General features: G+C 41.1%; 1 protein-coding gene across 1 annotated transcript in view; it reads right to left on the bottom strand.

Annotated features, from left to right (window-relative positions):
- Positions 1-27,500, bottom strand: part of LOC128658039 (gastrula zinc finger protein XlCGF66.1-like) — a 153,457-nt gene that overhangs the window by 114,456 nt on the left and 11,501 nt on the right. The window contains exon 3 of the mRNA XM_053712485.1: positions 23,491-23,595. Coding sequence (XP_053568460.1) covers positions 23,491-23,595 — 105 coding nt within the window. The remainder of the gene's footprint in view (positions 1-23,490; positions 23,596-27,500) is intronic.

Genomic DNA, 27,500 nt, shown 5'->3' on the forward strand with positions numbered 1-27,500 from the left:
TTTATAGATAGGAACTAGATATTATTATTCCAGTCTATGTTAGATCATATATTATTTATATATAAATTAAATTTGACGTGTCTATATCCCTTCTTCTAGATTTAGCATTTTTGGATATTTGCTAAGTGTCTATGTGACACATGTGATTATACAATAAGCGATATCCCATATAGTATAATGTTCTCTGTTAAAATGTGATATGGTGTTGGGGAATTAATATGCAGGGACTGGACAGCTATCAATTATTATATGGCATTTGACTTTTATATTGCATTCATATGAAGTATGTGCAGCCTCTGTGTATTTCTTTTCCCATCATCATTTAAATTTATACTGTATGAAAAAATTGTTTGCATTATTTCTATTTTCTTTCTGAATATTTCACATTTTAAATGAGTGTTCTTAATAGTTGTTAGAAGATTGTGTATATTTTTGTATTAAGTATAGTGATTATTGCAATGGAGGTACTGAATGTGTTAAACCTGAAAAGGTGTTGAACGAGTTGCAATTAGCTGAAATACCTCTTACCTTGATTATTTAACAGCTGTGAGGCAGGAAACGCGTCAGCTGTGTTTTGTGCTGTGCTGTACCTTTATGCTGGTTTTAAATAGATGAAATAAAGGATCGTTTTTATACTGCATACCTTCTCTCCTTGCTCATTTTCGGTGAGATCGATACTAAATTTGGTGCTATTATCGTTGCTGTGTCACTACGGGGGTGTGGAGGATCCCTGGGATCTCACTGGACAGCCGTGCCGGGTGACGTATTGCCGGCACCAGAACGAGGCTTCTCACATCACAGGTGATTTCGGCTTTACACGCCGTACTGAGAGAAAGAGTGAGTACCTGTCACAATAGGAGGATTTCACGATGGCATCAATTTGACTCCTTAGATATTGCTTGAAGAGGGGTAAGCCTTGTTTCCTTATTATGTGTTTTTACCATGGGTAACTGGAAAATTTGAACTTTCGTAACAGCCAGAGTTTTACCGCACTAGTGGGACTCCAGAGTGAGTAGTAAACTCGTGGCTTTGGATAAACAAGTTACATTCACACACAGAGTTATAAAACTGCATTGGATTGTATTTGTTGAAGTTTTTACTCCATTTATAACCGAGTGTGTATAAGGACATATTTATTACCCAAGATAAGCTTAAATGGCTGAAATGGATAACAAGAGCAGGAGAGATAGGTTCCAACAACTATTTAAAGGCACAGCAGCACATAGTAATAAGAAAGATTTAGGAATTCTTTTTGCAAACAAAGAAAAAGTTCACATAAAAGAATTAAAGCTATGGTGGGATATTGAGTTTCTAGAGCATTATCTGGAAGAAAAGAAAATACTGCGGGGATTAAGGATAAAAAAAAATTGAAAATCTAGATAAGCAATTAGAGGAATACAAAGAGGATGAAAGAATGATTCCTTATCAGAAACAGATGATGCGCTTGAAAAAATAAGTGTGGAATTATCAGATGGTAAATTTAAAAAATATGAGAGAGATTGTAAAGACTATGATTTAAATGTTGTCTACAATTGGAATATTGAAAGGAGAGAACAAAGAAAGAAGGGAAACAACAAAAATAAAGGAAATAAGAATCAGAAGAAAGTGACATTTGAAAACACTACAAGCACTAATGAATCCACCTCTGTGTTGTCAACAACCTCTAATGCCTCAATCACCCCTAATCTTGTTGTACCTACAACTTCTACTCCCATCAGATCACAAGTTACATTCACACACAGAGTTATAAAACTGCATTGGATTGGATTCTGAAAAAGGCAGGGTGGTGAAAGCGAAAAAGGCAGGGTGGTGAAAAAATCCATCCAGGTGGATTATTTCTCCACCCCTTTTGCTCTCTCTCCCCCCCACCCCTCTCTTTTGCTCGCTCTCTCCCCCTCTCTTTTGCTTTCTCCATCCAGGTGGATTCCGAAAATGGCAGGGTGGTGAAAGAATCCACCTGGATGCAGCGTACCACCCTGCCATTTTTGGAATCCACTTAGATGCAGCTTACACTGCATCCAGGTGGATTCCAAAAAAGGCAGGGTGGTGAAAGAATCCATCCAGGTGGATTCTTTCACCACCCCTTTTGCTCTCTCTCTCTCCCCCCCCCATCTCTTTTGCTCTCTCTCTATCCCCCCCATCTCTTTTGCTCTCTCTCTCTCCCCCCCCATCTCTTTTGCTCTCTCTCTCTCCCCCCCATCTCTTTTGCTCTCTCTCTCCCCCCCCCCCCCATCTCTTTTGCTCTCTCTCTCTCCCCCATCTCTTTTGCTCTCTCTCTCTCCCCCATCTCTTTTGCTCTCTCTCTCTCCCCCATCTCTTTTGCTCTCTCTCTCTCCCCCATCTCTTTTGCTCTCTCTCTCTCTCCCCCATCTCTTTTGCTCTCTCTCTCTCTCCCCCATCTCTTTTGCTCTTTCTATCTCCCCCATCTCTCTTTTGCTCTTTCTATCTCCCCCATCTCTCTTTTGCTCTCTCTCTCCCCCCATCTCTCTTTTGCTCTCTCTCTCTCCCCCCCATCTCTCTTTTGCTCTCTCTCTCTCCCCCCATCTCTCTTTTGCTCTCTCTCTCTCCCCCCCATCTCTCTTTTGCTCTCTCTCTCTCCCCATATCTCTTTTGCTCTCTCTCTCTCTCCCCATATCTCTTTTGCTCTCTCTGCCCCATCTCTTTTGCTCTCTCTGCCCCATCTCTTTTGCTCTCTCTGCCCCATCTCTTTTGCTCTCTCTGCCCCATCTCTTTTGCTCTCTCTGCCCCATCTCTTTTGCCATCTCTGTCCCATCTCTTTTGCTCTCTCTCTCCCATCTCTTTTGCTCTCTCACCCCGTCTTTTTTTTTTTTTTAAATTAGAGCACTCCCATTGCCTCTCTTTCCCTGCCCACACCTCCCACCGGCACCAGCAGAAGATCGTTACAGACGGTGACACACACAGTGTCACCGTCTGTAACGATCAGGTATCTGGCTTCATATGGAGGCGGAGCACCGATCCCTCTCCGGGGCTCCATATGCGGCAGATGCCTGGAGCTCGAGCTCTCAGCTGTTATGTTACAGCTGACAGTTGGAGCTCCTGAAGCTGTCTAGTCGCCGCAAGGAGGCTGTACGCGCATCCAACATTCCTTTGATTATGCGTGCGCAACTGTCGAAGTTGATGGATGCTTACAAACATAAATTATTATATAAATATAAAAGAAAACTTATTTAACCACTTAACGACCAACGACGTATAGGGTACGTCCTGCAAAAAAATGCACTTAACGACCGATGACGTACCCCATACATCGTTGGTCTTAGAAAGCGGTGGAATCGATTCTGATCGCTTCCAGTCACTTTCATGTTATTGCAGTGATGCCTCGATATCGAGGCATCCTGCAATAACACTTCTTAGCCATCCGATGCAGAGAGAGCCACTGTGTGGCCCTCTCTGCGTCGGACATCGATGGCCGTGATCGTTGGTGGGTGGGAGCCAATGTGGGAGGCGGGTGGGCGGCCATCTATGACTTCCAGCAGTAAGAGGGGGCAGGATCATGGGCGGGGTCAACGGGGGCACCGGGCATGTGGCGGGTGCGAACCGCTACACTATGGAACATTTTTAAAATTAAAGTGGGAGAGAGGAGGGAGGGAATTGGGATGTAAGGGATCTGGGAGGGGGGAGCTACACTACAGAAAAGTAGGGAAAATAAGGTAGAGGGGGAGGGTTAGAGAGCTGTTGGGGGGGGGGATCCTACACAGCATACCTTTTATTTTAGTACTGGCAGACTTTCTGCCAATACTTAAGATGGCAGGGACAATTGTGGGGTGGGGAGGAAAGAGCTTTTTGGGAGGGATCAAGGGGTGTGATGTGTCAGGTGGAAGGCTAAACTCTACACTAAAGCTAAAATTAACCCTGCAAGCTGCCTACAATCTACCTAATTAACCCCTTCACTGCTAGACATAATACAAGTGTCTATCTATCTATTGGGTACTTATAGAGCGCAAACCAATCACCCGTGAGGGTCTCAAGGTGCTAAGGAAAAGTAGATAGGAGGGGGGAGGAGGGGAGGGGATGGGCGTTCAGTCAAAGAGCCAGGTTTTGAGGTCCTTTCTGAACTTTGTAAGGGAGGTTGATTGTCTGATGTGCAGCGGGAGGATGTTCCAAGTCTTTGCTGCCATGTGGGAGAAGGATCTTCCGCCCACTGTGGATTTGCTGATGCAGGGGATGATTGCGAGTGCTTGTTCGGCCGATCGGAGTTGTCTGGCGGGGGTGTAGAAATTTAAACGGTGGTTGATGTATTCAGGTCTGATGTTGTGTAGGACCTTGAACGTGTGGGTAAGGAGCTTGAAGGTGATTCTCTTGTTGATGGGGAGCCATTTCCGTAGGTGTTCGGTGATGTGGCATCGGAGAGGGATGTTGAAGATGAGCCTGGCTGAAGCATTCTGGATATGTTGGAGTCTCTTGAGTTTAATGGTGGAGCCGGCGTAGAGTGCGTTGCCGTAGTCCAACCGGCTGCTGACGAGGGCGTGAATGACTGTTTTCTTGGTTTCGGTATGGATCCACTTGAAGATTTTTCGTAGCAGATGGAGAATGTGGAAGCACGTCGAGGTGATGGCATTGATTTGTCGGTCCATGGAGAGTGAGAAGTCCAGGATGAAGCCTAGATTTCGTGCGTCGGTTGGGGTTGGAGGGTGACTGAGTGCTGTGGGCCACCAGGAGTCGTCCGATGCGGATTTATTGGGTCCGAGGAGGAGGACTTTGGTTTTATCTGTGTTAAGTTTGAGCCGGTTGTCATTCATCCAGGCGGTGACTGCTGTCAGGCCTTCGTGGACGTTCTTTTTGGCGGTGGTAGGATCTCGGGTGAGTGAGATGATTAACTGGGCGGCGAGAGGGGCCATGTAGATGTTGAAGAGGGTGGGGCTCAGCGAAGAGCCTTGCGGTACACCGCTGTTGACTGGTGTGGGTTTGGAGGAGAAGGGCGGTAGTTTGACTTTCTGGGTCCTGCCCGTGAGGAAGGAGGTGATCCATTCAAGGGCTTTGCTGCGGATGCCGGCGTCGTGTAGGCGGGTGCGGAGGGTGTTGTGGTCTACAGTGTAGAAAGCTGCTGAGAGTTCTAGGAGGATGAGGGCGGTGGTTTCTCCTCGGTCGAGCATGGCACGGATGTCGTCTGTGGCGGCGAGGAGGGCGGTCTCAGTGCTGTGGTTGCTTCTGAAACCGGATTGGGAGTGGTCCAGGGTGTGGTTGGCCTCAATGTGGTCAATAAGTTGCAAGTCGATGGACTTCTTTATGACTTTGGCCATGAAGGGGAGTAGAGAGATGGGGCGGTAGTTATTCGGGTCCGTGGGGTCTGCCAAGGGTTTCTTCAGCAGGGGTTTCAGTTCCGCGTGCTTCCAGACATCCGGGAAGGTGCCGTTTTGATGGAGCAGTTGATGGTGCGGCAGAGTTCAGGGGCGATGGTGTTGCTTGCTTTGCTGAATATGTGATGGGGGCATGGGTCCGAGGGTGCGCCAGAGTGGATGGATTTCATGATTCTGAGGGTGTCCTTTGTGGTGAATGGGGCTCCAGATAGTCTGTGTGTGTGGGCAAATTTGGGAGGGGTGTCATTGGGTGTAGGGGAGTGGGTGGTGGAGGTTGAGTTATGAGGCGTGAAACTGTCATAGATGTCAAGGATCTTGCGGTGGAAGTGTGCAGCAAGGGTATTGCAGAGGTCCTGGGAGGGTGGGATGTTGGTGGTGTCGCTTTTGGGTTTAATGAATTCCTTGATGACTGAGAACAACTCCTTGCGGTTGTGTGCGTTAGAATTGATTCTGTCTTGGATGGCTGATTTTTGGCGTTTTTTATGAGGTGGTGGGTGGTGATTGCTTCCTTAAAGGTAGCTTTTTCCAGAAGGGTCTTGCTGGATCTCCAGGTTCTTTCCAATCGTCTGCAGTGGCCATTGGAGTCCTGGAGGGCCGGGGTGAACCAGCTGGCCTCGTTTATGGTTTGGCGGCTGGACGTTTTTTTGAGGGGGCCGAGGGTGTTGGAGCAGTCTGTAATCCAGCGGTGGAGGTTGCGAGTGGAGGAGTTGGCGTCTGTGGAGGTAGATGGGGAGGATTTGTTTAGGGTGCGGTGTAGTTAGTCTTGGGTGATGTTGTTCCAGTTTCTGCAGGGTGGGTGGTACTGTCGGAGGTAGGTGGTGGGTTTTTTGAAGGAGAAGTGTATGCAGTGGTGGTCAGTCCAGAGGAGTTCGGTGATGTGATTGACTGAGATGTGGTTTCCTGAGGAGAAGATCGGGTCGAGGGTGTGGCCAGCTGCGTGTGTTGGGTAGTTGAGGTTACCGAAGAGGATGTAGTCCGTTGAGGGCATGGGGTGCGATGTGGTCAGTGATGGAGTCGCAGAAGGCGGGACGAGGTCCAGGAGGTATGTAGATGACGGTGCCGCGAAGGGTGGTGTTGGGGTTGACCTGGATCTTAAAGTGTAGGTGTTCTAGGCCTGGTGAGTGGTCGTCGGAGCTGGTTGTGACTTGGATGGTGTGTTTGTGGATGATGGCGATGCTTCCTCCAGGTCGGTTGCTGTGGTCTTTGTGGCCGATCTTGTGATGTGCAGCAGCATTTAGCAGCCTTCTAATTACCAAAAAGCAACACCAAAGCCATATATGTCTGCTATTTCTGAACAAAGGGGATCCCAGAGAAGCATTTACAACCATTTGTGCCATAATTGCACAAGCTGTTTGTAAATAATTTTAGTGAGAAACCTAAAGTTTGTGAAAAAGTGAACAATATTTTTTATTTGATCGCATTTGGCGGTGAAATGGATTCATAAAATATATCAAAATGGGCCTAGATCAATTCTTTGGGTTGTCTACTACACTAAAGCTATAATTAACCCTACAAGCTCCCTAATTAACCACTTCACTGCTGGGCATAATACACGTGTTGGTGAGCAGTGGCATTTAGCTGCCTTCTAATTACCAAAAAGCAACACCAAAGTCATATGTCTGCTATTTCTGAACAAAGGGGATCCCAGAGAAGCATTTACAACCATTTATGTCATAATTGCACAAGTTGTTTGTAAATAATTTCAGTGAGAAACCTAAAGTTTGTGAAAATATTTGTGAAAAAGTGAACGATTTTTTTTATTTGATCGCATTTGGCAGTGAAATGGTGGCATAAAATATACCAAAATGAGTCTAGATCAATACTTTGGGTTGTCTACTAAAAAAATATATATACATACATGTCAAGGAATATTCATGTTCCAATGTAACTATCGCTAATTTTGAAAAAAAGTGGTTTGGAAATAGCAAAGTGCTACTTGTATTTATTGCCCTATAACTTTGAAAAAAAGCAAAGACCATGTAAACATTGGGTATTTCTAAACAAAATTTAGAAACTATTTAGCATGGGTGTTTCCTGGTGGTTGTAGATGTGTAACAGATTTTGGGGGTCAAAGTTAGAAAAAGTGTGTTTTTTTCCATTTTTTATAGCAAATTATAAGATACTAGTCCTAAAGCCCGTTCACACGGGCCATTTTTTGCAGTACAGCGGGGTCCCATCCCTTGCTTTCTCTCTCCCCCTCTCTTTTGTGCTCACTCCCCCTCTTTTTTGCGCCCTTGACCTTGCCCGGCCACACCCACTTTTGCCGCAAACAGCATGTCAGGTAAGGCCAGGTGTGTTTGTCCTTGTGCTGTCTCTACTGCGCATGACAGCTTCGGACAAACACACTTGGCCTTTTATATTATAGGATGAAGAAAATAATGGTATCTTTAGAAAGTCCATTTAATGGCGAGAAAAACGGTATATAATATGTGTGGGTACAGTAAATGAGTAAGAGGAAAATTACAGCTAAACACAAACACCGCAGAAATGTAAAAATAGCCTTGGTCCCAAACAGACAGAAAATGGAAAAGTGCTGTGGTACTTAAGGGGTTAAAGGGACAGTCAAGTACAAAAAAAACCTTCATGATTCAAATAGGGCATGCAATTTTAAACAACTTTCCAATTTACTTTTATCACCAATTTTGCTTTGTTCTCTTGGTATTCTTAGTTAAAAGCTAAACCTAGGAGGTTCATATGCTAATTTCTTTGACCTTAAAGGCCGTCTCTAATCTAAATGCATTTTGACAGTTTTTCACCCCTAGAGGGCGTTAGTTCATGTGCTTCATATAGATAACATTGAGCTCATGCGCACGTGAAGTTACCGAGGGGTGAGCACTGATTGGCTAAATGCAAGTCCGTCAAAAGAACTGAAATAAGGGGACAGTCTGCAAAGGCTTAGATACAAAGTAATTACAGACGTAAAACGTGTATTTTTTTTATTGCCGAATAATAGAATAGTATACACTTTCACAGAAAGTCAAACAGAGACTTAAAACAAACAGGGTCTTATGCAAGAGACGATATTATAAACTGAAATTCCCTAGATAAGGCATCTTTAGACAAATAATTAAATAGACCAGATTTACAGTAGTAATCTGGGTATATACTTGACACAATACAATTTGTCAAAACAATAAAAATAGAAAAGAAAAAATAATAATAGTAAATTTTCAAGAGCAGAATCACATATAAAAAAAAACAATATCACTAATGAACTAAATTTTTGCTCTGCAGGTAGCCTTCACAAAATTATGTAAATCCTTTCAAACATTTTTCTAGGGTATTTATCTCGAGAATATCAGCTTTCATAAACACGTGTAAAAAAAAAAAAAAAAAAAACATTGTAAGACTTCGATTCAGTTTTCACTTTGCAAGTGAAATTAGCAAAATTATATAAAGCATTTCAAACATTTTTTCTGAAGTATATATCTATCTTGTGTATATCAGCTTTTATATATAACAGAATAATATTTCCGTAATGGCTTAAGAACAGAATGCAAGCCAAACACGGTTTAAGCTGAGAGGGCCATCTAGGGCCTGACAAGCACAAAGATTCAAATAGAGATAGAGGGGGGGGGAACAAAACAAGAAAACAAACAAAAAAAAGATACTAGTTCCTCCCTCGGCAGTATTATTATTATCATTTATTTGTATAGCACTGCCACATTCCGTAGCGCTGGGTACAGTGATAGGGGTATACAATGACAAGGATTTGTGATAAAATACAAAACTAAACAAATCAAGTACAGGAGGAAGAGGGCCCTGTTCCGGAGAGCTCACAGTCTACAGGTTTAGGGTGCAGAGACATAAGGTTGGGGTAGCTTGTCACATCGATTGTAGTTGCAACAGTGAGTCAGGCAGTTCATGTATTAGTTTGGTTCGGATGAGGGATAGAGGAGAGATGGGTTTTCAAGGAGCTTCTGAAGCTATACAAGGTTGGAGACAGTCTTATGGAGCGGGGTAGAGAGTTCTAGAGGACGTAGAGATAACAGGAGTGGAGAGACGTAGGTCACAGGTTGATCGAAGAGGACGGGATGGGGGAATATTTCACGATGAGAGTGGAAACATAGTTGGGAGTTAAACTGCTGAGTGCTTTGTAAGTCAGGGTTAATACTTGAAATTGTATTCTGGAGTGCATGGGGAGCCAGAGTAGAGTAGAGTAGAGACTGGCAGAGTGGACCAGCTGATGTAGATCTTAGGTGGATGAGTCTAGCAGAAGCATTCATAATAGATTGGATGGAGGAAAGGCGGTGTTTTGGAAGGCCATTTAGGAGTAGACTGCAATAATCAATGCATGACAAAATGAGGGAATGAATAAGTATTTGTGTAATTTTTTGAGTAAGGAAGGGAAGAATTCTGGAAATGCTGCGTAGGTGTGAATGGCAGGATTTGGTAAGTGCTTGTATATGTGGGCTGAATGTGAGTTCTGAGTCTAGTGTGACCCCAAGACAGTGGACCTGGGGTGAGGTGTTGAGAATAGAGTCTCCAACCATCAGAGAAATGTCTGGTGTTGGATGTCTCGAAGAGGGGGGAATAAGAAGCAGCTCAGTTTTGCACAGATTTAGTTGAAAGTAGTGTGAAGACATCCAAGAATAAATTGCAGAGAGGCAGTTGGAAATCTGGTTGAGTAAAGAGTGAGAGATATCAGGAGAGGAAAGATAAATTATGCTTACCTGATCATTTCCTTTTCTTCAGATGGAAAGAGTCCACAGCTGCATTCATTACTTTTGAGAATTTAGAACCTGGCCACCAGGAAGAGGCAAAGACACCCAGCCAAAGGCTTAAATGCCTCTCCCACTTCCCCCAGTCATTCTGCCAAGGGACAAGGAACAGTAGAAGAAACATAGGGTGAAAAGGTGCCAGAAGAAAAAAATAACCGATGCTCCCCAGAAAAATTATGGGTAGGGAGCTGTGGACTCTTTCAGTCTGAAGAAAAGGATTAGAATAATTTATGTTTTTTCTTCATAAACGTAGAGAGTCCACAGCTACATTCATTACTTTTGGGAAACAATACCCAAGCTATAGAGGGCACTGAATGGTAAAACAGGAGGGTACAAAAGGCGGCCCATTCTGAGGGCATCAGGTCGAAAACCCCTAATCCAGAAAACCCAGCTTCGCCCGAAGCCGAGAAAAAACTTTGAAAAAGGCCCAAGGACACTGACCCACAGATAGTCAATAAGCCTTATTATTCGAGACCTCAGGAACTAGACTCGACTAAGCCAACAGTCTCCAAGAGATCCCGTCAACCAGCAGACGGTCTCCAAACAACAAACCCCTTACTAGAGCAAGGGGATCAAACAGCCGTATTCTCCGAAAAGGAGAAAAGACACAGAAAAAGACATCCATAAAAGATTCCAGAGAACCCAAAATAGGGCACAAACAAAAACCATAAATAAGGCCCAAACGAGCCCCAAGAATGCAGGGTAAAAAACCCAGAGGGTCAAGCCAACCGAGACCCAACCGGTTATGTAGAACAAGGAAAGCAACGCCCATCCCTAGTTTGCTCAAAATCTACGGGATCAAGACCCAGAGAATGAAAAAGAGAAGAGAATCTTCCCCCAAATAAAGTGCATCCGCACCCTAGAAGGTAACTGAAGACGAGAACCTCAAAAAACGTTAAATACAGCTCAGAATATCAAAATATTCAAAAAAAACGTTAACCTTGTGCAGCAACTCAGATAGGGGAACCCCTGACAGCAACACCTGAAGAGTCAGAACACTGCACGCTGCTGTCATCCGAAGATTAGAAATTTTAATATATGCGAGCAAGTGGAAGCAGTTAAGGTTAGGATCAAATCCCAATCTACAGCTTGCTAGGCATACAGCTAATCAGTAGACGCTGCCAGTCCTTCCCACAAGATCCTGAAGGTGGAAAGGAAGCAGAGCCCCCAAGGAAGGCTCACCAAACCTCGATAACCCAAGAACAAAATTAGCAGAGCAACAGATCTCAAATCCTGCTCCAAACACTGGACCAGCCCAAGCAACAGGCATGTCTGACAAAATGACCCCAACCCCAAGCCCCCCAGGGAATGGAAAAATGGGGGGGGGGGGATCACCCACCCCAACAGAGCTCGAAAAGTGCAAAATAGATCCTTAGAAAGACCTGGAATAACTCTCTTTGACTGTCTCAACACGGAGAGCTTACTCTACAAACAGTTAGTCGAACAAGCCACACTGCTGCCTCCCCTAAATAAAAGACACTTACAAGAAGAAAGGCCTGAACACACGGCCTGCAGAGTATGAAACTGCAACGCTAACTCATGCGCTAACAAGGCCCAGCTCCTCCTGCACACAAGTCAGGACAACAACCCTCCAGAGAGAGGAGACCCCACTTCTGAAGAAGTCAACTACCCCCCCAAAGGGGAGGGCACAGATAAGGAACAGCACACATGCCCACAAGGACGTGAGAGGACATAGTCTAATCAGTCTAAGATCGTAAGAAGAATCATTCAGACACCACAAAACTCCCCGAAAAAGGGAGCACACTCCATCTGAAAGACAAATCAGCCCCCATTGAAAACTGGGTCGTCCTGAACCAGTCCACAGGATCATAAGTCCACAGACATCCATAAGGATCCAATGCAAGAACCCTGGAACCAGGACCCAGAGCCATCTCTAAAAACGAGACAACAACTCCAGGGAGAACAAGATACCCCGTCTGAAGAAATCAGACCTCACAGGGGATGAGATCTGGGCTAACCCAGAGAAACAGGTACAGAACTCACTCATAAATTCCCAGTCCAAAGGGTAGAGAACACCCCTAGCGGGAGGCCAACTCCCCACCATAAGGTGCTAGGCCATAGTCACGCAACTACTCTAGAGCTCAAGGCACAAAAATCCCCTAAGCAAAAGCTTGGAAAGGAGGAGACAACAGTCTTCCCAACTTAAACAGCAAAAAAGCTGCCAAGAAAAACGGATGAAGTCCAGACAGTCTCGACCCGAAGGAAGAGACCTCAAGAAGGAACGAGTCCTAAAAAGGACAATCCCAAAGAACCTTTAAAGGCAAGACCGCAAGGAACTGGCTGCATGAAGGACCCAAGTCCTTTAACCCACTACGGGAAGGGAACACTCTAGATCCTGCAAAATCGGAACCAACAGAGTAAGTTGCAGCAGATCTTAACGGAGTCCCAGCCGACTAGAATGAAAGGCTAATGAGGACAGAACACAATGCCCCATGCCCCTAGGCAAACCACGGACTCAAATCCTCTCGGAATGCTAGCTGAAACTTGTAAAATAAAAGCAAATAGTAGCGGGAACCACTCGGCGCAGGCATAGCAAAATAAGCCTTAAAGATAGAAGGATTTGTACCCAGTCAGGACCATCCTGAAACCAAGGGCCCCCAGCACTGACAAGGCCACATAAATTCACCCCCTAAGAGGGAGAGATAAACAACAGACAAACATAGGACTAAAACATGTCCTCATGAACAAACTTCCGTAGAAGTAAACAGTGCGATCACAAAATCGCAGGTATCTAATCCAGAGAAGAAAATTCCCAAAGGAAATATTATAACAAACATGAGCTTTAAACCAAATAAAATCCATCCTAACCGGATTAAAATAAAAGATAAGGCAACCCGTAGGTTATCGCACAGGAAGAACGGACACTCAGAACTAGAAAGATACTCAATAAACAAGACGATAAGAAGATTACTTCATCCCCTTATGTCTAATCATGCATGCCATTCGCATCGGAAGACTGAGAATCCACCACCCCATTAAGAGTGGGATCCTCCAGCAACACCAAAACGTGCCGCAGTAGAACAGGAAGGCACGCCAGTCTATAACAAAAAGCAAAACGTACCTACGCCGGGGCAAACGATGACCCTGGCCCCGAAGGTTGACCACCCAAAGCCTCAGGGACAGTCACTCGCCCAGAAGGCTGAACTGGACCAGGCGATCCCATGCCTGGCGAGCCCTGGTTAACAGAACACGGACAATATCGTAAACACACTCCTGGGAGATGTAAATGCGCCAGCGCAAAAGAAATGGCCATGCGGAACCGTGTCGTAACCTCCGGAGGAAACAAGCCACCTTCCAGAGAAGAATAAGCCGTGTTTGGGTTACCTGCATGCGTAGTAAGAATTGGTTGTAGGGAATGCGCCTCGCGGGAAGCAGAATCCCCAGAGGCGGGTGGCTCAGCGGGCCCCTGGTTCCCCGATCCCAAGGAACGGAGCAATCTAAAACGGCATTTGGGAAAAAATAACTGATGGGCATCTATCACCCGGGCCAATTCATATTCTTCGCAAGAAGTAGAATCAGAATCAGAGACATTCGTCTCCAAAAAAATCAGAATCCTCCATAACTGGGATATTGATAAACAATGGACCAATAAGAAAAATGTAACGGCACCTTACACCCCCAATGGCTGGGGCACTCACCACCTCCTATGAACCAGACACCAGCGAACCAGAATTTCTCCGTTGCCACACGGTCAGGAATGCGGAAATGGAGAGCCAAAATGTGACCACACCTGGTCACAAGATGTACCTCGTAGTCCATGAAAAAGCATGCCCGACCATAAAGGCTGCGTCACTTGTAATAGGCCGTTATGTTCCGAAATAGCCATGAGCCTAAGTATCACTACACATTAGTAGACAGAATCATATAACAAATATGATTAAAAACCCCTCTGTTCAATAACCCCCCTCAGGAGATATTTACCCTTGATGCCAAGATACAAAAGGAGTCTCACTGAGACCCTGTGTTTAAGTTATTCCCGCGAGCTTGTAGCCTCTCGTATAAACAGTTATAATTACAAGACGTCCATGAGGAAAGTAAAATGAAACGATCTTACCGGAATCTATGCCGTGGAACAGGAACCCGGCCCTTCAAGTGTGACAGATAGTAGCGTCGCTTCTGCCATGGACTTGAGAGAAGAAAGCAGGCAGCGAAACTCATCAACGCTGATTGCTTGTGGAGTTGTTAATCTGAGTCGGGATGGTTTTACAGGAAGACTCTCCCTGCATCTCCGGACTCTAACTTTCATCCATGCCCTCACTGAGAGGCTGACAGGACTACTTAAAACTCCAGTCCCATTCTGAAGAGTACTACCCTCCATAAGAGACTATCGAAAAAACTTCTGATACTTCTCTGCCAGCCTCCCGGGACGAAAGGCAAAGAATGACTGGGGGATGGGGGAAGTGGGAGAGGCATTTAAGCCTTTGGCTGGGGTGTCTTTGCCTCCTCCTGGTGGCCAGGTTCTGAATTCCCAAACGTAATGAATGCAGATGTGGGCTCTTTCTGTTTATAAAGAAAAATAACTTTAAAGATATCAAATTCTATCCTGTAACTTAGTCTACAAGAAAGCTAGAAGGAATTAACTTTAGGACATGACCAGAAATAATGTAAAATACCAGCTCTAGGGAAGCCACATTTGGAGCAATTTTTGGATAATTTGAAGATGTGACTCTCTCCAGATAATTGATGGTGAGGTAGATACAGCCTTAGAGATAATTAAACTAATTGTATTACTGTCTATATTTACATAAGGTATATCTTGCCACTTTTCTGCTAAGGTTTGGATGTTTTCTTCTCTCTTTTTTTTTAGCAAGGTCTTGTACCAATATGATAGATGGTGGTTACCCTGTTTTTAAATGTTTAAACATAAGTATAAAGGCTACCAGTCCTCTTTGTAACTTCTATCTATAGGTAAGATACTCAATAGAAAGTGTCTGGCTTGTAACAAGGTGAAGAAATCATGGTTTTCAAAGTCAAATTCTACTTTTAAATCCTGGTAGAATTTAATTACTCTAGAATCAATATTAATCAATTGACATGGAAAGTTTAAACCTTTGTTCTCCCATCTTAAGAAGACCTCAGAGGAGATGCCTTCAGGGAAGTTGGGGTTGGCTCTGAATGTTAAAAACCTAGAAATTGTGTTTTTTATACCCAATTGTTTCAGATATTTATGCCATGCCACAATTACATTACTTATACAGATCATATCTCTAGTTAGAGCCGGACGCACTTTACTATCTGAGTGTAATAAGTTATTTAATGAAAAGGGGCAGACTAGATTAGATTCTAAGTCTCTTGATAAATATTGGGTGCCGGTTAGCCATTCTGCTGCAAATTTAACTAAAGAAACCCAATTATAATATTTAATGTTAGGCAGTGCAGAACCACCATTTTTTTTTTAATTGATAAAGTTTTTTTATTAGCTAGTCTTTTTTATTATTTTTTTAACCCAAAGGAAAGTCTTTAACGCAGAATTTATATTCTGTAGGTATCTCTGCGAAATAAAAATGGGAAGATGTTGTAGCTTATACAGTAATTTAGGAAAAGCTATTTTAAATAGACTAATCTTTCCCGAAAATGGGAGCGGGAGATTGGTCCAGTTCTGTACGAGAATGATAATCTTCTTGATGGTTTCTGGGATATTTAGCTTGTACCAGTCTCTTGGAGATTTACTAATGTTGATACCTAAGTAGGTAAGACATTTCTCTGTTTCCTGGAATATTGGTGCATTAAAAGAGTGCTTATTTCTAAGTATCAAAATAATTTGAGATTTGTGTATGTTTATTTTATACCCAGAGAAGGAACTGAACAAATGTATTATTTGCAATAGTTCAGGAATATTCTTCTTCGTATTACTTAGGTATTACTTAGCATATAGTGAAATCTTTGGATTTATATTAGCTAAGTGGATCCCTTCAAGTTTTTGTCTGAGTAAGATAGCAAGGGGTTCAATTGTAATGTTGAACAAAAGGGGAGAAAGCAGACAACCCTGCCTTGTTCCTCTGTAAAGCTTAACATTTCCAGATATGAGACCATTAACCAATATAGCTGAGGTAGGATTGTTATAAATGTTTTGGATGTAGTTGAGAAAATTACATTGTAGTCCAAAATTAGCTAGTGAGGTAACCAGATGGTCCCAGTCTAACCGGTCAAATGCTTTTTCAGCATCTAAGGTGAGAATAGCCCAAAAATAACCTAAGATTAAGAGGGACTTTCGAATATTTGAAGATGAATTGTGACCTACCATGAAACTTTTTTGGTTGGGATAAATAAGGTTAGGTAGCACTGTTTGGAGTCTCTTTGAAAGAATACTAGCTAAGATCTTGTAGTCTGAATTTAAGAGTGATATCGGACAGTAGGCACCTAAGCTAAGAGGATCGTTTTGTTTTTTCAGAATTAAGGTGGTGAGAGCTCTCTTGAAATAGTAGGATGGTATCTTCCATGAGAGTAGTAGTCATTAAATAAATATAGTAAAGTGTGAACAATATCGGGAGCTAAAATTCTATAGAATTCATTAGGTATTTGATCTGGGCTGGCTGCTTTGTTTAGAGATAAAGCCTTAATAGCCGTTATTATCTTGAGTTCTGTGATGGGTTCATTGAGAGAGTTTGGTGCCAGAAATCCTCTTTATTTTGGGTATCAACTCTATCCTTATTGCATACTTAATTGTAGTATTTATAGAATTTGTTAGATATATCCTGGGTCTCAGAGAAAGATGCAGCCCCAATCTTAAGGTCTATCCGATTAGATTTCTTATGTGCTTTACTCATATTAGCAAAATTCTTGCCAGATCTATTTCCAAACATAAAAAAGCTCTGTTTCCTTAACTCTTCCCTACAAGAGGTTTGTATTAGAAAAAGGTCCCTTTCTTTACGAGCTGACATATATTTGAGCCAGTTACTCCTGGTAGAAGTGGTTAAGTAAGCATTATATGCATTTGCAACTCGGTTAGAAAGCTGCTTTTTCCTGGCTAACATTTTCTTCTTAAAAAATTCAGGTTTATTAATATAATTTTGATTATTGATTGAGTATTTTCGCCATTTATTTGTCAGCCAGTGTACGAATATCTAGTTATTTATCATGAATTTGGGGAAGAAAAAAAAAAAAAAAAGAGTAATCGGGGCATGATCTGAAATAAGAAAGTTTTTAATGTCAGCTTTCAAATCCATGGAGAGCATTTTTTCAGAGACCAAGAACATATCCAATCGAGAAAATCCTTTATATGTGCGAGATTCGCAAGTATAAGCTTTGATTTCAGGATGAAGGTTTCGCCATATATCTTTAATTTTAAGGGTATCTCTAAATGACTTAAAAAGGGTAGTTTCTCTCTTATACTTGTGGGTTCCATGAGGACAGACTTTACTTCTATCAGGATTTTAGTTATGCAAAACTGGGGAATGGGTAATTAAGTGAGTATCTATCTTTTAAAACAACAAAAATTCTGGTGTTGACTGTCCCTTTAAATAAGAAAATTCAAATTAAAAAAAAAATCTGATTTGTTTGATTTTTAAAAAATAAACAAAAAACATAATTTATGTAAGAACTTACCTGATAAATTCATTTCTTTCATATTAGCAAGAGTCCATGAGCTAGTGACGTATGGGATATACATTCCTACCAGGAGGGGCAAAGTTTCCCAAACCTCAAAATGCCTATAAATACACCCCTCACCACACCCACAATTCAGTTTAACGAATAGCCAAGAAGTGGGGTGATAAAAAAAGTGCGAAAGCATATAAAATAAGGAATTGGAATAATTGTGCTTTATACAAAATCATAACCACCACAAAAAAAGGGCGGGCCTCATGGACTCTTGCTAATATGAAAGAAATGAATTTATCAGGTAAGTTCTTACATAAATTATGTTTTCTTTCATGCAATTAGCAAGAGTCCATGAGCTAGTGACGTATGGGATAATGACTACCCAAGATGTGGATCTTTCCACACAAGAGTCACTAGAGAGGGAGGGATAAAATAAAGACAGCCAATTCCTGCTGAAAATAATCCACACCAAAAATAAAGTTTAACGAAAAACATAAGCAGAAGATTCAAACTGAAACCGCTGCCTGAAGTACTTTTCTACCAAAAACTGCTTCAGAAGAAGAAAATACATCAAAATGGTAGAATTTAGTAAAAGTATGCAAAGAGGACCAAGTTGCTGCTTTGCAGATCTGGTCAACCGAAGCTTCATTCCTAAACGCCCAGGAAGTAGATACTGACCTAGTAGAATGAGCTGTAATTCTCTGAGGCGGAATTTTACCCGACTCAACATAGGCAAGATGAATTAAAGATTTCAACCAAGATGCCAAAGAAATGGCAGAAGCTTTCTTGCCTTTTCTAGAACCGGAAAAGATAACAAATAGACTAGAAGTCTTACGGAAAGATTTCGTAGCTTCAACATAATATTTCAAAGCTCTAACAACATCCAAAGAATGCAACGATTTCTCCTTAGAATTCTTAGGATTAGGACATAATGAAGGAACCACAATTTCTCTACTAATGTTGTTGGAATTCACAACTTTAGGTAAAAATTCAAAAGAAGTTCGCAACACCGCCTTATCCTGATGAAAAATCAGAAAAGGAGACTCACAAGAAAGAGCAGATAATTCAGAAACTCTTCTGGCAGAAGAGATGGCCAAAAGGAACAAAACTTTCCAAGAAAGTAATTTAATGTCCAATGAATGCATAGGTTCAAACGGAGGAGCTTGAAGAGCTCCCAGAACCAAATTCAAACTCCAAGGAGGAGAAATTGACTTAATGACAGGTTTTATACGAACCAAAGCTTGTACAAAACAATGAATATCAGGAAGAATAGCAATCTTTCTGTGAAAAAGAACAGAAAGAGCAGAGATTTGTCCTTTCAAAGAACTTGCGGACAAACCCTTATCTAAACCATCCTGAAGAAACTGTAAAATTCTCGGTATTCTAAAAGAATGCCAAGAAAAATGATGAGAAAGACACCAAGAAATATAAGTCTTCCAGACTCTATAATATATCTCTCGAGATACAGATTTACGGGCCTGTAACATAGTATTAATCACAGAGTCAGAGAAACCTCTTTGACCAAGAATCAAGCGTTCAATCTCCATACCTTTAAATTTAAGGATTTCAGATCCTGATGGAAAAAAGGACCTTGTGACAGAAGGTCTGGTCTTAACGGAAGAGTCCACGGTTGGCAAGAGGCCATCCGGACAAGATCCGCATACCAAAACCTGTGAGGCCATGCTGGAGCTACCAGCAGAACAAACGAGCATTCCTTCAGAATCTTGGAGATCACTCTTGGAAGAAGAACTAGAGGCGGAAAGATATAGGCAGGATGATACTTCCAAGGAAGTGATAATGCATCCACTGCCTCCGCCTGAGGATCCCGGGATCTGGACAGATACCTGGGAAGTTTCTTGTTTAGATGGGACGCCATCAGATCTATTTCTGGAAGTTCCCACATTTGAACAATCTGAAGAAATACCTCTGAGTGAAGAGACCATTCGCCCGGATGCAACGTTTGGCGACTGAGATAATCCGCTTCCCAATTGTCTACACCTGGGATATGAACCGCAGAGATTAGACAGGAGCTGGATTCCGCCCAAACCAAAATTCGAGATACTTCTTTCATAGCCAGAGGACTGTGAGTCCCTCCTTGATGATTGATGTATGCCACAGTTGTGACATTGTCTCTCTGAAAACAAATGAACGATTCTCTCTTCAGAAGAGGCCAAAACTGAAGAGCTCTGAAAATTGCACGGAGTTCCAAGATATTGATAGGTAATCTCACCTCCTGAGATTCCCAAACTCCCTGTGCCGTCAGAGATCCCCACACAGCTCCCCAACCCGAGAGACTTGCATCTGTTGAAATTACAGTCCAGGTCGGAAGCACAAAAGAAGCCCCCTGAATTAAATGATGGTGATCTGTCCACCATGTTAGAGAGTGCCGAACAATCGGTTTTAAAGATATTGTTTGAGATATCTTCGTGTAATCCTTGCACCATTGCTTCAGCATACAGAGCTGAAGAGGTCGCATGTGAAAACGAGCAAAGGGGATCGCGTCCAATGCAGCAGTCATAAGACCTAGAATTTCCATGCATAAGGCTACCGAAGGGAATGATTGTGACTGAAGGTTTCGACAAGCTGCAATCAATTTTAGACGTCTCTTGTCTGTTAAAGACAGAGTCATGGACACTGAATCCATCTGGAAACCCAGAAAGGTTACCCTTGTCTGAGGAATCAAAGAACTTTTTGGTAAATTGATCCTCCAACCATGATCTTGAAGAAACAACACAAGTCGATTCGTATGAGATTCTGCTAAATGTAAAGACTGAGCAAGTACCAAGATATCGTCCAAATAAGGAAATACCACAATACCCTGTTCTCTGATTACAGACAGAAGGGCACCGAGAACCTTTGTAAAAATTCTTGGAGCTGTAGCTAGGCCAAACGGCAGAGCCACAAACTGGTAATGCTTGTCCAGAAAAGAGAATCTCAGGAACTGAAAATGATCTGGATGAATCGGAATATGCAGATATGCATCCTGTAAATCTATTGTGGACATATAATTCCCTTGCTGAACAAAAGGTAAGATAGTCCTTACAGTTACCATCTTGAACGTTGGTATCCTTACATAACGATTCAATATTTTTAGATCCAGAACTGGTCTGAAGGAATTCTCCTTCTTTGGTACAATGAAGAGATTTGAATAAAACCCCATCCCCTGTTCCTGAACTGGAACTGGCATAATTACTCCAGTCAACTCTAGATCTGAAACACATTTCAGAAATGCTTGAGCTTTTACTGGATTTACTGGGACACGGGAAAGAAAAAATCTCTTTGCAGGAGGTCTTATCTTGAAACCAATTCTGTACCCTTCTGAAACAATGTTCTGAATCCAAAGATTGTGAACAGAATTGATCCAAATTTCCTTGAAAAAACGTAACCTGCCCCCTACCAGCTGAGCTGGAATGAGGGCCGCACCTTCATGTGGACTTAGAAGCAGGCTTTGCCTTTCTAGCTGGCTTGGATTTATTCCAGACTGGAGATGGTTTCCAAACTGAAACTGCTCCTGAGGATGAAGGATCAGGCTTTTGTTCTTTGTTGAAACGAAAGGAACGAAAACGATTATTAGCTCTGCTTTTACCTTTAGATTTTTTATCCTGTGGTAAAAAAGTTCCTTTCCCAGCAGTAACAGTTGAAATGATGGAATCCAACTGAGAACCAAATAATTTGTTACCCTGGAAAGAAATAGAAAGTAAAGTTGATTTAGAAGCCATATCAGCATTCCAAGTTTTAAGCCATAAAGCTCTTCTAGCTAAAATAGCTAGAGACATAAACCTGACATCAACTCTGATAATATCAAAAATGGCATCACAGATAAAATTATTAGCATGCTGAAGAAGAATAATAATGTCATGAGAATCACGATGTGTTACTTGTTGCGCTAAAGTTTCCAACCAAAAAGTTGAAGCTGCAGCAACATCAGCCAAAGATATAGCAGGTCTAAGAAGATTACCTGAACACAGATAAGCTTTTCTTAGAAAGGACTCAATTTTCCTATCTAGAGGATCCTTAAACGAAGTACCATCTGACGTAGGAATAGTAGTACGTTTAGCAAGGGTAGAAATAGCCCCATCAACTTTAGGGATTTTGTCCCAAAATTCTAATCTGTCAGACGGCACAGGATATAAATGCTTAAAACGTTTAGAAGGAGTAAATGAATTACCCAATTTATCCCATTCTTTGGAAATTACTGCAGAAATAGCATTAGGAACAGGAAAAACTTCTGGAATAACCACAGGAGCTTTAAATACCTTATCTAAACGTTTAGAATTAGTATCAAGAGGACCAGAATCCTCTATTTCTAAAGCAATTAGAACTTCTTTAAGTAAAGAACGAATAAATTCCATTTTAAATAAATATGAAGATTTATCAGCATCAACCTCAGAGACAGAATCCTCTGAACCAGAGGAGTCATCAGAATCAGAATGATGATGTTCATTTAAAAATTCATCTGTAGGGAGAGAAGTTTTAAAAGATTTTTTACGTTTACTAGAAGGAGAAATAACAGACATAGCCTTCTTTATGGATTCAGAAACAAAATCTCTTATATTATCAGGAACATTCTGCACCTTAGATGTTGAGGGAACTGCAACAGGCAATGGTACTTTACTAAAGGAAATATTATCTGCTTTAACAAGTTTGTCATGACAATCAATACAAACAACAGCTGGAGAAATAGCTACCAAAAGTTTACAGCAGATACACTTAGCTTTGGTAGATTCAGCACTTGACAGCGATTTTCCTGTAGTATCTTCTGGCTCAGATGCAACGTGAGACATCTTGCAATATGTAAGAGAAAAAACAACATATAAAGCAAAATTGATCAAATTCCTTAAATGACAGTTTCAGGAATGGGAAAAAATGCCAAAGAACAAGCTTCTAGCAACCAGAAGCAATAAAAAATGAGACTTAAATAATGTGGAGACAAAAGCGACCATATTTTTTCGCGCCAAATAAGACGCCCACATTATTTGGCGCCTAAATGCTTTTTGGCGCCAAAAATGACGCCACATCCGGAACGCCGACATTTTTGGCGCGAAATAACGTCAAAGAATGACGCAACTTCCGGCGACACGTATGACGCCGGAAACGGAAATAGAATTTTTGCGCCAAAAAAGTCCGCGCCAAGAATGACGCAATAAAATGAAGCATTTTCAGCCCCCGCGAGCCTAACAGCCCACAGGGAAAAAGTCAAATTTTAAGGTAAGAAAAAATGGTCAAATCAAAATGCATTATCCCAAATATGAAACTGACTGTCTGAAAATAAGGAAAGTTGAACATTCTGAGTCAAGGCAAATAAATGTTTGAATACATATATTTAGAACTTTATAAACAAAGTGCCCAACCATAGCTTGGAGTGTCACAGAAAATAAGACTTACTTACCCCAGGACACTCATCTACATATAGCAGATAGCCAAACCAGTACTGAAACGAGAATCAGCAGAGGTAATGGTATATATAAGAGTATATCGTCGATCTGAAAAGGGAGGTAAGAGATGAATCTCTACGACCGATAACAGAGAACCTATGAAATAGACCCCGTAGAAGGAGATCACTGCATTCAAATAGGCAATACTCTCCTCACATCCCTCTGACATTCACTGCACGCTGAGAGGAAAACCGGGCTCCAACTTGCTGCGGAGCGCATATCAACGTAGAATCTAGCACAAACTTACTTCACCACCTCCATCGGAGGCAAAGTTTGTAAAAACTGAATTGTGGGTGTGGTGAGGGGTGTATTTATAGGCATTTTGAGGTTTGGGAAAATTTGCCCCTCCTGGTAGGAATGTATATCCCATACGTCACTAGCTCATGGACTCTTGCTAATTGCATGAAAGAAACATTGATTTTTATCCACCTTGTACACATACACATTAGCTCTCACCTCCCCTGTCAGCAGGCTCATGATCTGCAGGGTGTGGGTTAGTATCTTCTCTATTTTCCCCTGGTCCTCGGTCATGTCACTCGCGGACAGTGAGATAGTCACATGCTGCAAGAGTGAAACGTAAAAACATCACCTGTGTGTATCCTGTTATATTCTCCATTTACAATAAGCAGCAAAAGACAGAGAAAAGAAGAGGAAAATAAAGAAAGCGGTTTATGGGCACTATCTTCTACTAATATTAAAAAAAGTATTCTTTATTAATCAATTTTAAAATTCTAATTACAAGATTAATTTCAGTGTATATTCTGAGACCAGTGGGGATAATAAGATAAGGTAAATTTGATTTACTAAACTGCAGCCTCACACCTTGGATTCAAATTCCAATTAAAGTGCGACTCGGTTGCAGTATAAGAATACACACATTCACACACTAAATACTTGGTTGTAGCTGTGACATATTCATAATCACAGAACACATGTCAAATATTCGTAATGCCAAAAAAGACAAGAAAATAACCTCAGGAGCTAGGCATTTACTAGAGAAACAAAAGGATAATGTTAAAGCAGTAAAGTGCTGGGGATCAGAATAAGTCAAATGTGGCATTGGGGTGGCAATGTTGAAAATGTCCTGTTACAAAAGGAAACTAAATGGATATTATTATTGAATACAGTATTCCTTAATGGCATGAATGAATGCAATAACTATTGGGCATATTTATAATACATCTATTGAACCTATGCTAACACATATGGATAGCTATTAGAAGGATTAATTACCTTAAGAAACATCTAAACAGTATGTGACTCTATTAAAGAATTGTGAGAAATACAATCTCACTTTAAAAATCACTAATAAACTATCATTGTGGTATTTGAAATCCATTGAGAATATATGTAGAATCAACATGGTGGATATGATCTTTATATGTATGTTTCGTATCGCACCTATTATGCATTTAACTGTGCCGCTATAATATGCATAAAATCGATGTTATTGTAACAACCAACACCCCCCAGTTACATCCAGATTGGATTGGATTAGAGTATCTACCAATAACGCCCTAACACCGTGATGACCCCTAATTGAAGAAACAGAGGGCTTACACACCTCTGTTTACTGACTGCGGTTGTCGGTGATGAGTAAAAATATGAGCAGCTCTATGATTGGTGGGAAGAGCGATGGTGCTCTAAATTGGATGTAAGCCTAATAGTTTAAATACCAGGCCAACGATAAGGCACTCAGGTATTTTCATTTCTGTACCATCCACATTGAGAAATGTCTGTTTACGGATCGAAATGCATCTGTGTTGTAAGTGAGAAATTCTTTGCTAGTGTTGCCGCATATACATCCCCAGACCGATGCCGAGGTTCCAGAGAATCGGCTGGGAATACATGGGGCAGTTAGCTCTGCGAGCAACCTAGTATTAAGTGTGTGAATGTGTGTATTCTTATACTGCAACCGAGTCACACTTTAATTGGAATGTGAATCCAAGGTGTGAGGCTGCAGTTCATAAAATCAAATTTACCTTATCTTATTATCCACACTGGTCTCAGAATATATATTAAAATCAATCTTGTAATTAGTATTTTAAAATGTATTACTAAAGAATACTATTTTTAATATTAGTAGAAGATAGTGCCCCTAAACCGCTTTCTTTCTTTTCTTCTTCTTTTCTCTGTCTTTTGCTGCTTATTGTAAATTGTACATAGCAGGTAGGATAGCACCTAATTGAGTTGACCTTATTATAGGTTCTCCCTTAGTTTCTTCTTCACTTAGTTATAGACACAGTGGCAGTTAATCTCCTATATTTTCATATTCTCCATCTCATCATAGTCACATTCTGAGCACTTTGTGAGTTTGGCATGACAGTAGACAACACAATGTGACTACTAATGCCCTATCTGAATCATGAATGTTTAAACAACTTTCTAGTTTGCTTTATTCTCTTGGTATCCATTGTTGAAAAGAATATCTAGGTAGGCTCAAGAGTAACAATGCACTACACTGAACTAGCTGCTGATTGGTAGCTGCACATATATGATTCTTGTCACTGGTACACGTGTTCAGATAGTTCCCAGTAGTGCATTGATGTTCTTCAAAGGATACAAAGAAAATTAGAGGGCCATAATACCCAAATGAAAGTGATGCAGTATAGCTGTAAAAAGCTGACTAGAAAATATCTCCTGAACATCTCAATGTAAAAAAGAAAGATATTTTACCTCAAAAGTTCCTCAGTAGCCACCTCCCATTGTAAAGGATTTCTAAGCAGCATTTTAGTGCGTCTGTCCTGGGACAGCTTAGGGGATGAGCCTCGTGCACTCTCATATTATTTCCCTGTTCGGCTTACTATGAAATCTCATGAGAGTTAAGTCAAATCTCATGAGATCACAGTAAAAGAGTTCATGACCTCAGCACTGCTGATGCCGATTGGCTGCTGTTCATTTCTTCATTTTTTATTTTTTTATTTTTTTTTACCTGCAGCTGGGAACAGCTGAGTATAACTTTTTACACAGAACTTACTCTGCTGAGCTGAGGAGATTGTGAGGTAAAATATCTTCCTTTTTTACATAGAGATGCTCAGGGGATATTTTCCTGTCAGCTTTTTACAGTTATACTGCATCAGTTTCAAGTGATTTAGCATATGAGTATTATGTCCCTTTAAGCAAATTTAAAATATAAATTGGAAATTGGAAAGTTGTTTAAAATTGTGTGCTCTATCTGAATCATGAAAGAAAAATGTGTCAAGTCCCTTTAAGTGCCATATTACAAAAGGTCTGCACACACAATAAATGTTATATATGCAAAGTACATATATCATGATAGACTGTCCCTTTAAGTGATGCATTGCAAAAGGTATTTGAACAAAGAATATTTATAAGTGTACCCAGTATATATCAGCATTTAAAGGGACAGTATACACCAATTGTCATATAACTGCATGTAGTAGACACTACTATAAAGAATAGTATGCACAGATACTGATCTAAAAATCCAGTATAAAACCTTTTAAAAACTTACTTGGAAGATACCAGTTTAGCACTGTTTAAAAGTTTAGTCTGGGACACCCAGTGAAAGGGTCTGGACAGCAAATAGAGCAGACCCTCCTCTGCATATGAAAATACTCTTTACACAAACAGGATCAAGCTGGAGTAGGTAGACAAACAGTCTACTTCTAAAACGTTGGGACTTGGTTAGGAGTCTGAAAATCAGCAGACTGTTGTTTAAAAATAAGAAAACTATTTTTTATAGTTTACAAAAAAAATAAAAAATGTATGGGCTATATAAATGGATTATCTACAAAACATTTACGCAAAGAAAAAATCTAGTGTATAATGTCCCTTTAAGCACAGCATTGCAAAAGGTCTGTACATAAAATAGATTTTATATCTTTACAGTATATAAAAAACAATTAAAGGGACAGTCTAGTCAAAATTAAACTTTCATTATTAAAGGGACACTGTACCCAAAAAAATTATTTCGTGATTCAGATTGAGCATGACATTTTAAGCAACTTTCTAATTTACTCCTATTATCAAATTTTCTTCATTCTCTTGGTATCTTTATTTGAAATGCAAGAATGTAAGTTTAGATGCCGGCCCATTTTTGGTGAACAACCTGGGTTGTCCTTGCTGATTGGTGGATAAATTCATCCACCAATAAAAATGTGCTGTCCAGAGTACTGAAACCAAAAAAAAGCTTAGATGCCTTCTTTTTCAAATAATGATAGCAAGAGAACGAAGAAAATTTGATAATAGGAGTAAATTAGAAAGTTGCTTAAAATTGCATGCTCTTTCTGAATTACAATAGAAAAAATTTGGGTACAGTGTCCCTTTAAGATATGACTTGTAATTTTAATCAACTTTCCAACTTTTATCATCAAATTTTCTCTGTTCTCTTGGTATTCTTAGTTGAAACTAAACCTAGGTAGGCTCATATGCTAATTTCTAAACCCTTGAAGGCTGCCTCTTGCCACATGCTATTTAAATTGCTTTTCACAACAAGAGACTGA

The sequence above is a fragment of the Bombina bombina genome, chromosome 4, assembly GCF_027579735.1.
Source record: "Bombina bombina isolate aBomBom1 chromosome 4, aBomBom1.pri, whole genome shotgun sequence".
Classification (NCBI taxonomy): Eukaryota; Metazoa; Chordata; class Amphibia; order Anura; family Bombinatoridae; genus Bombina; species Bombina bombina.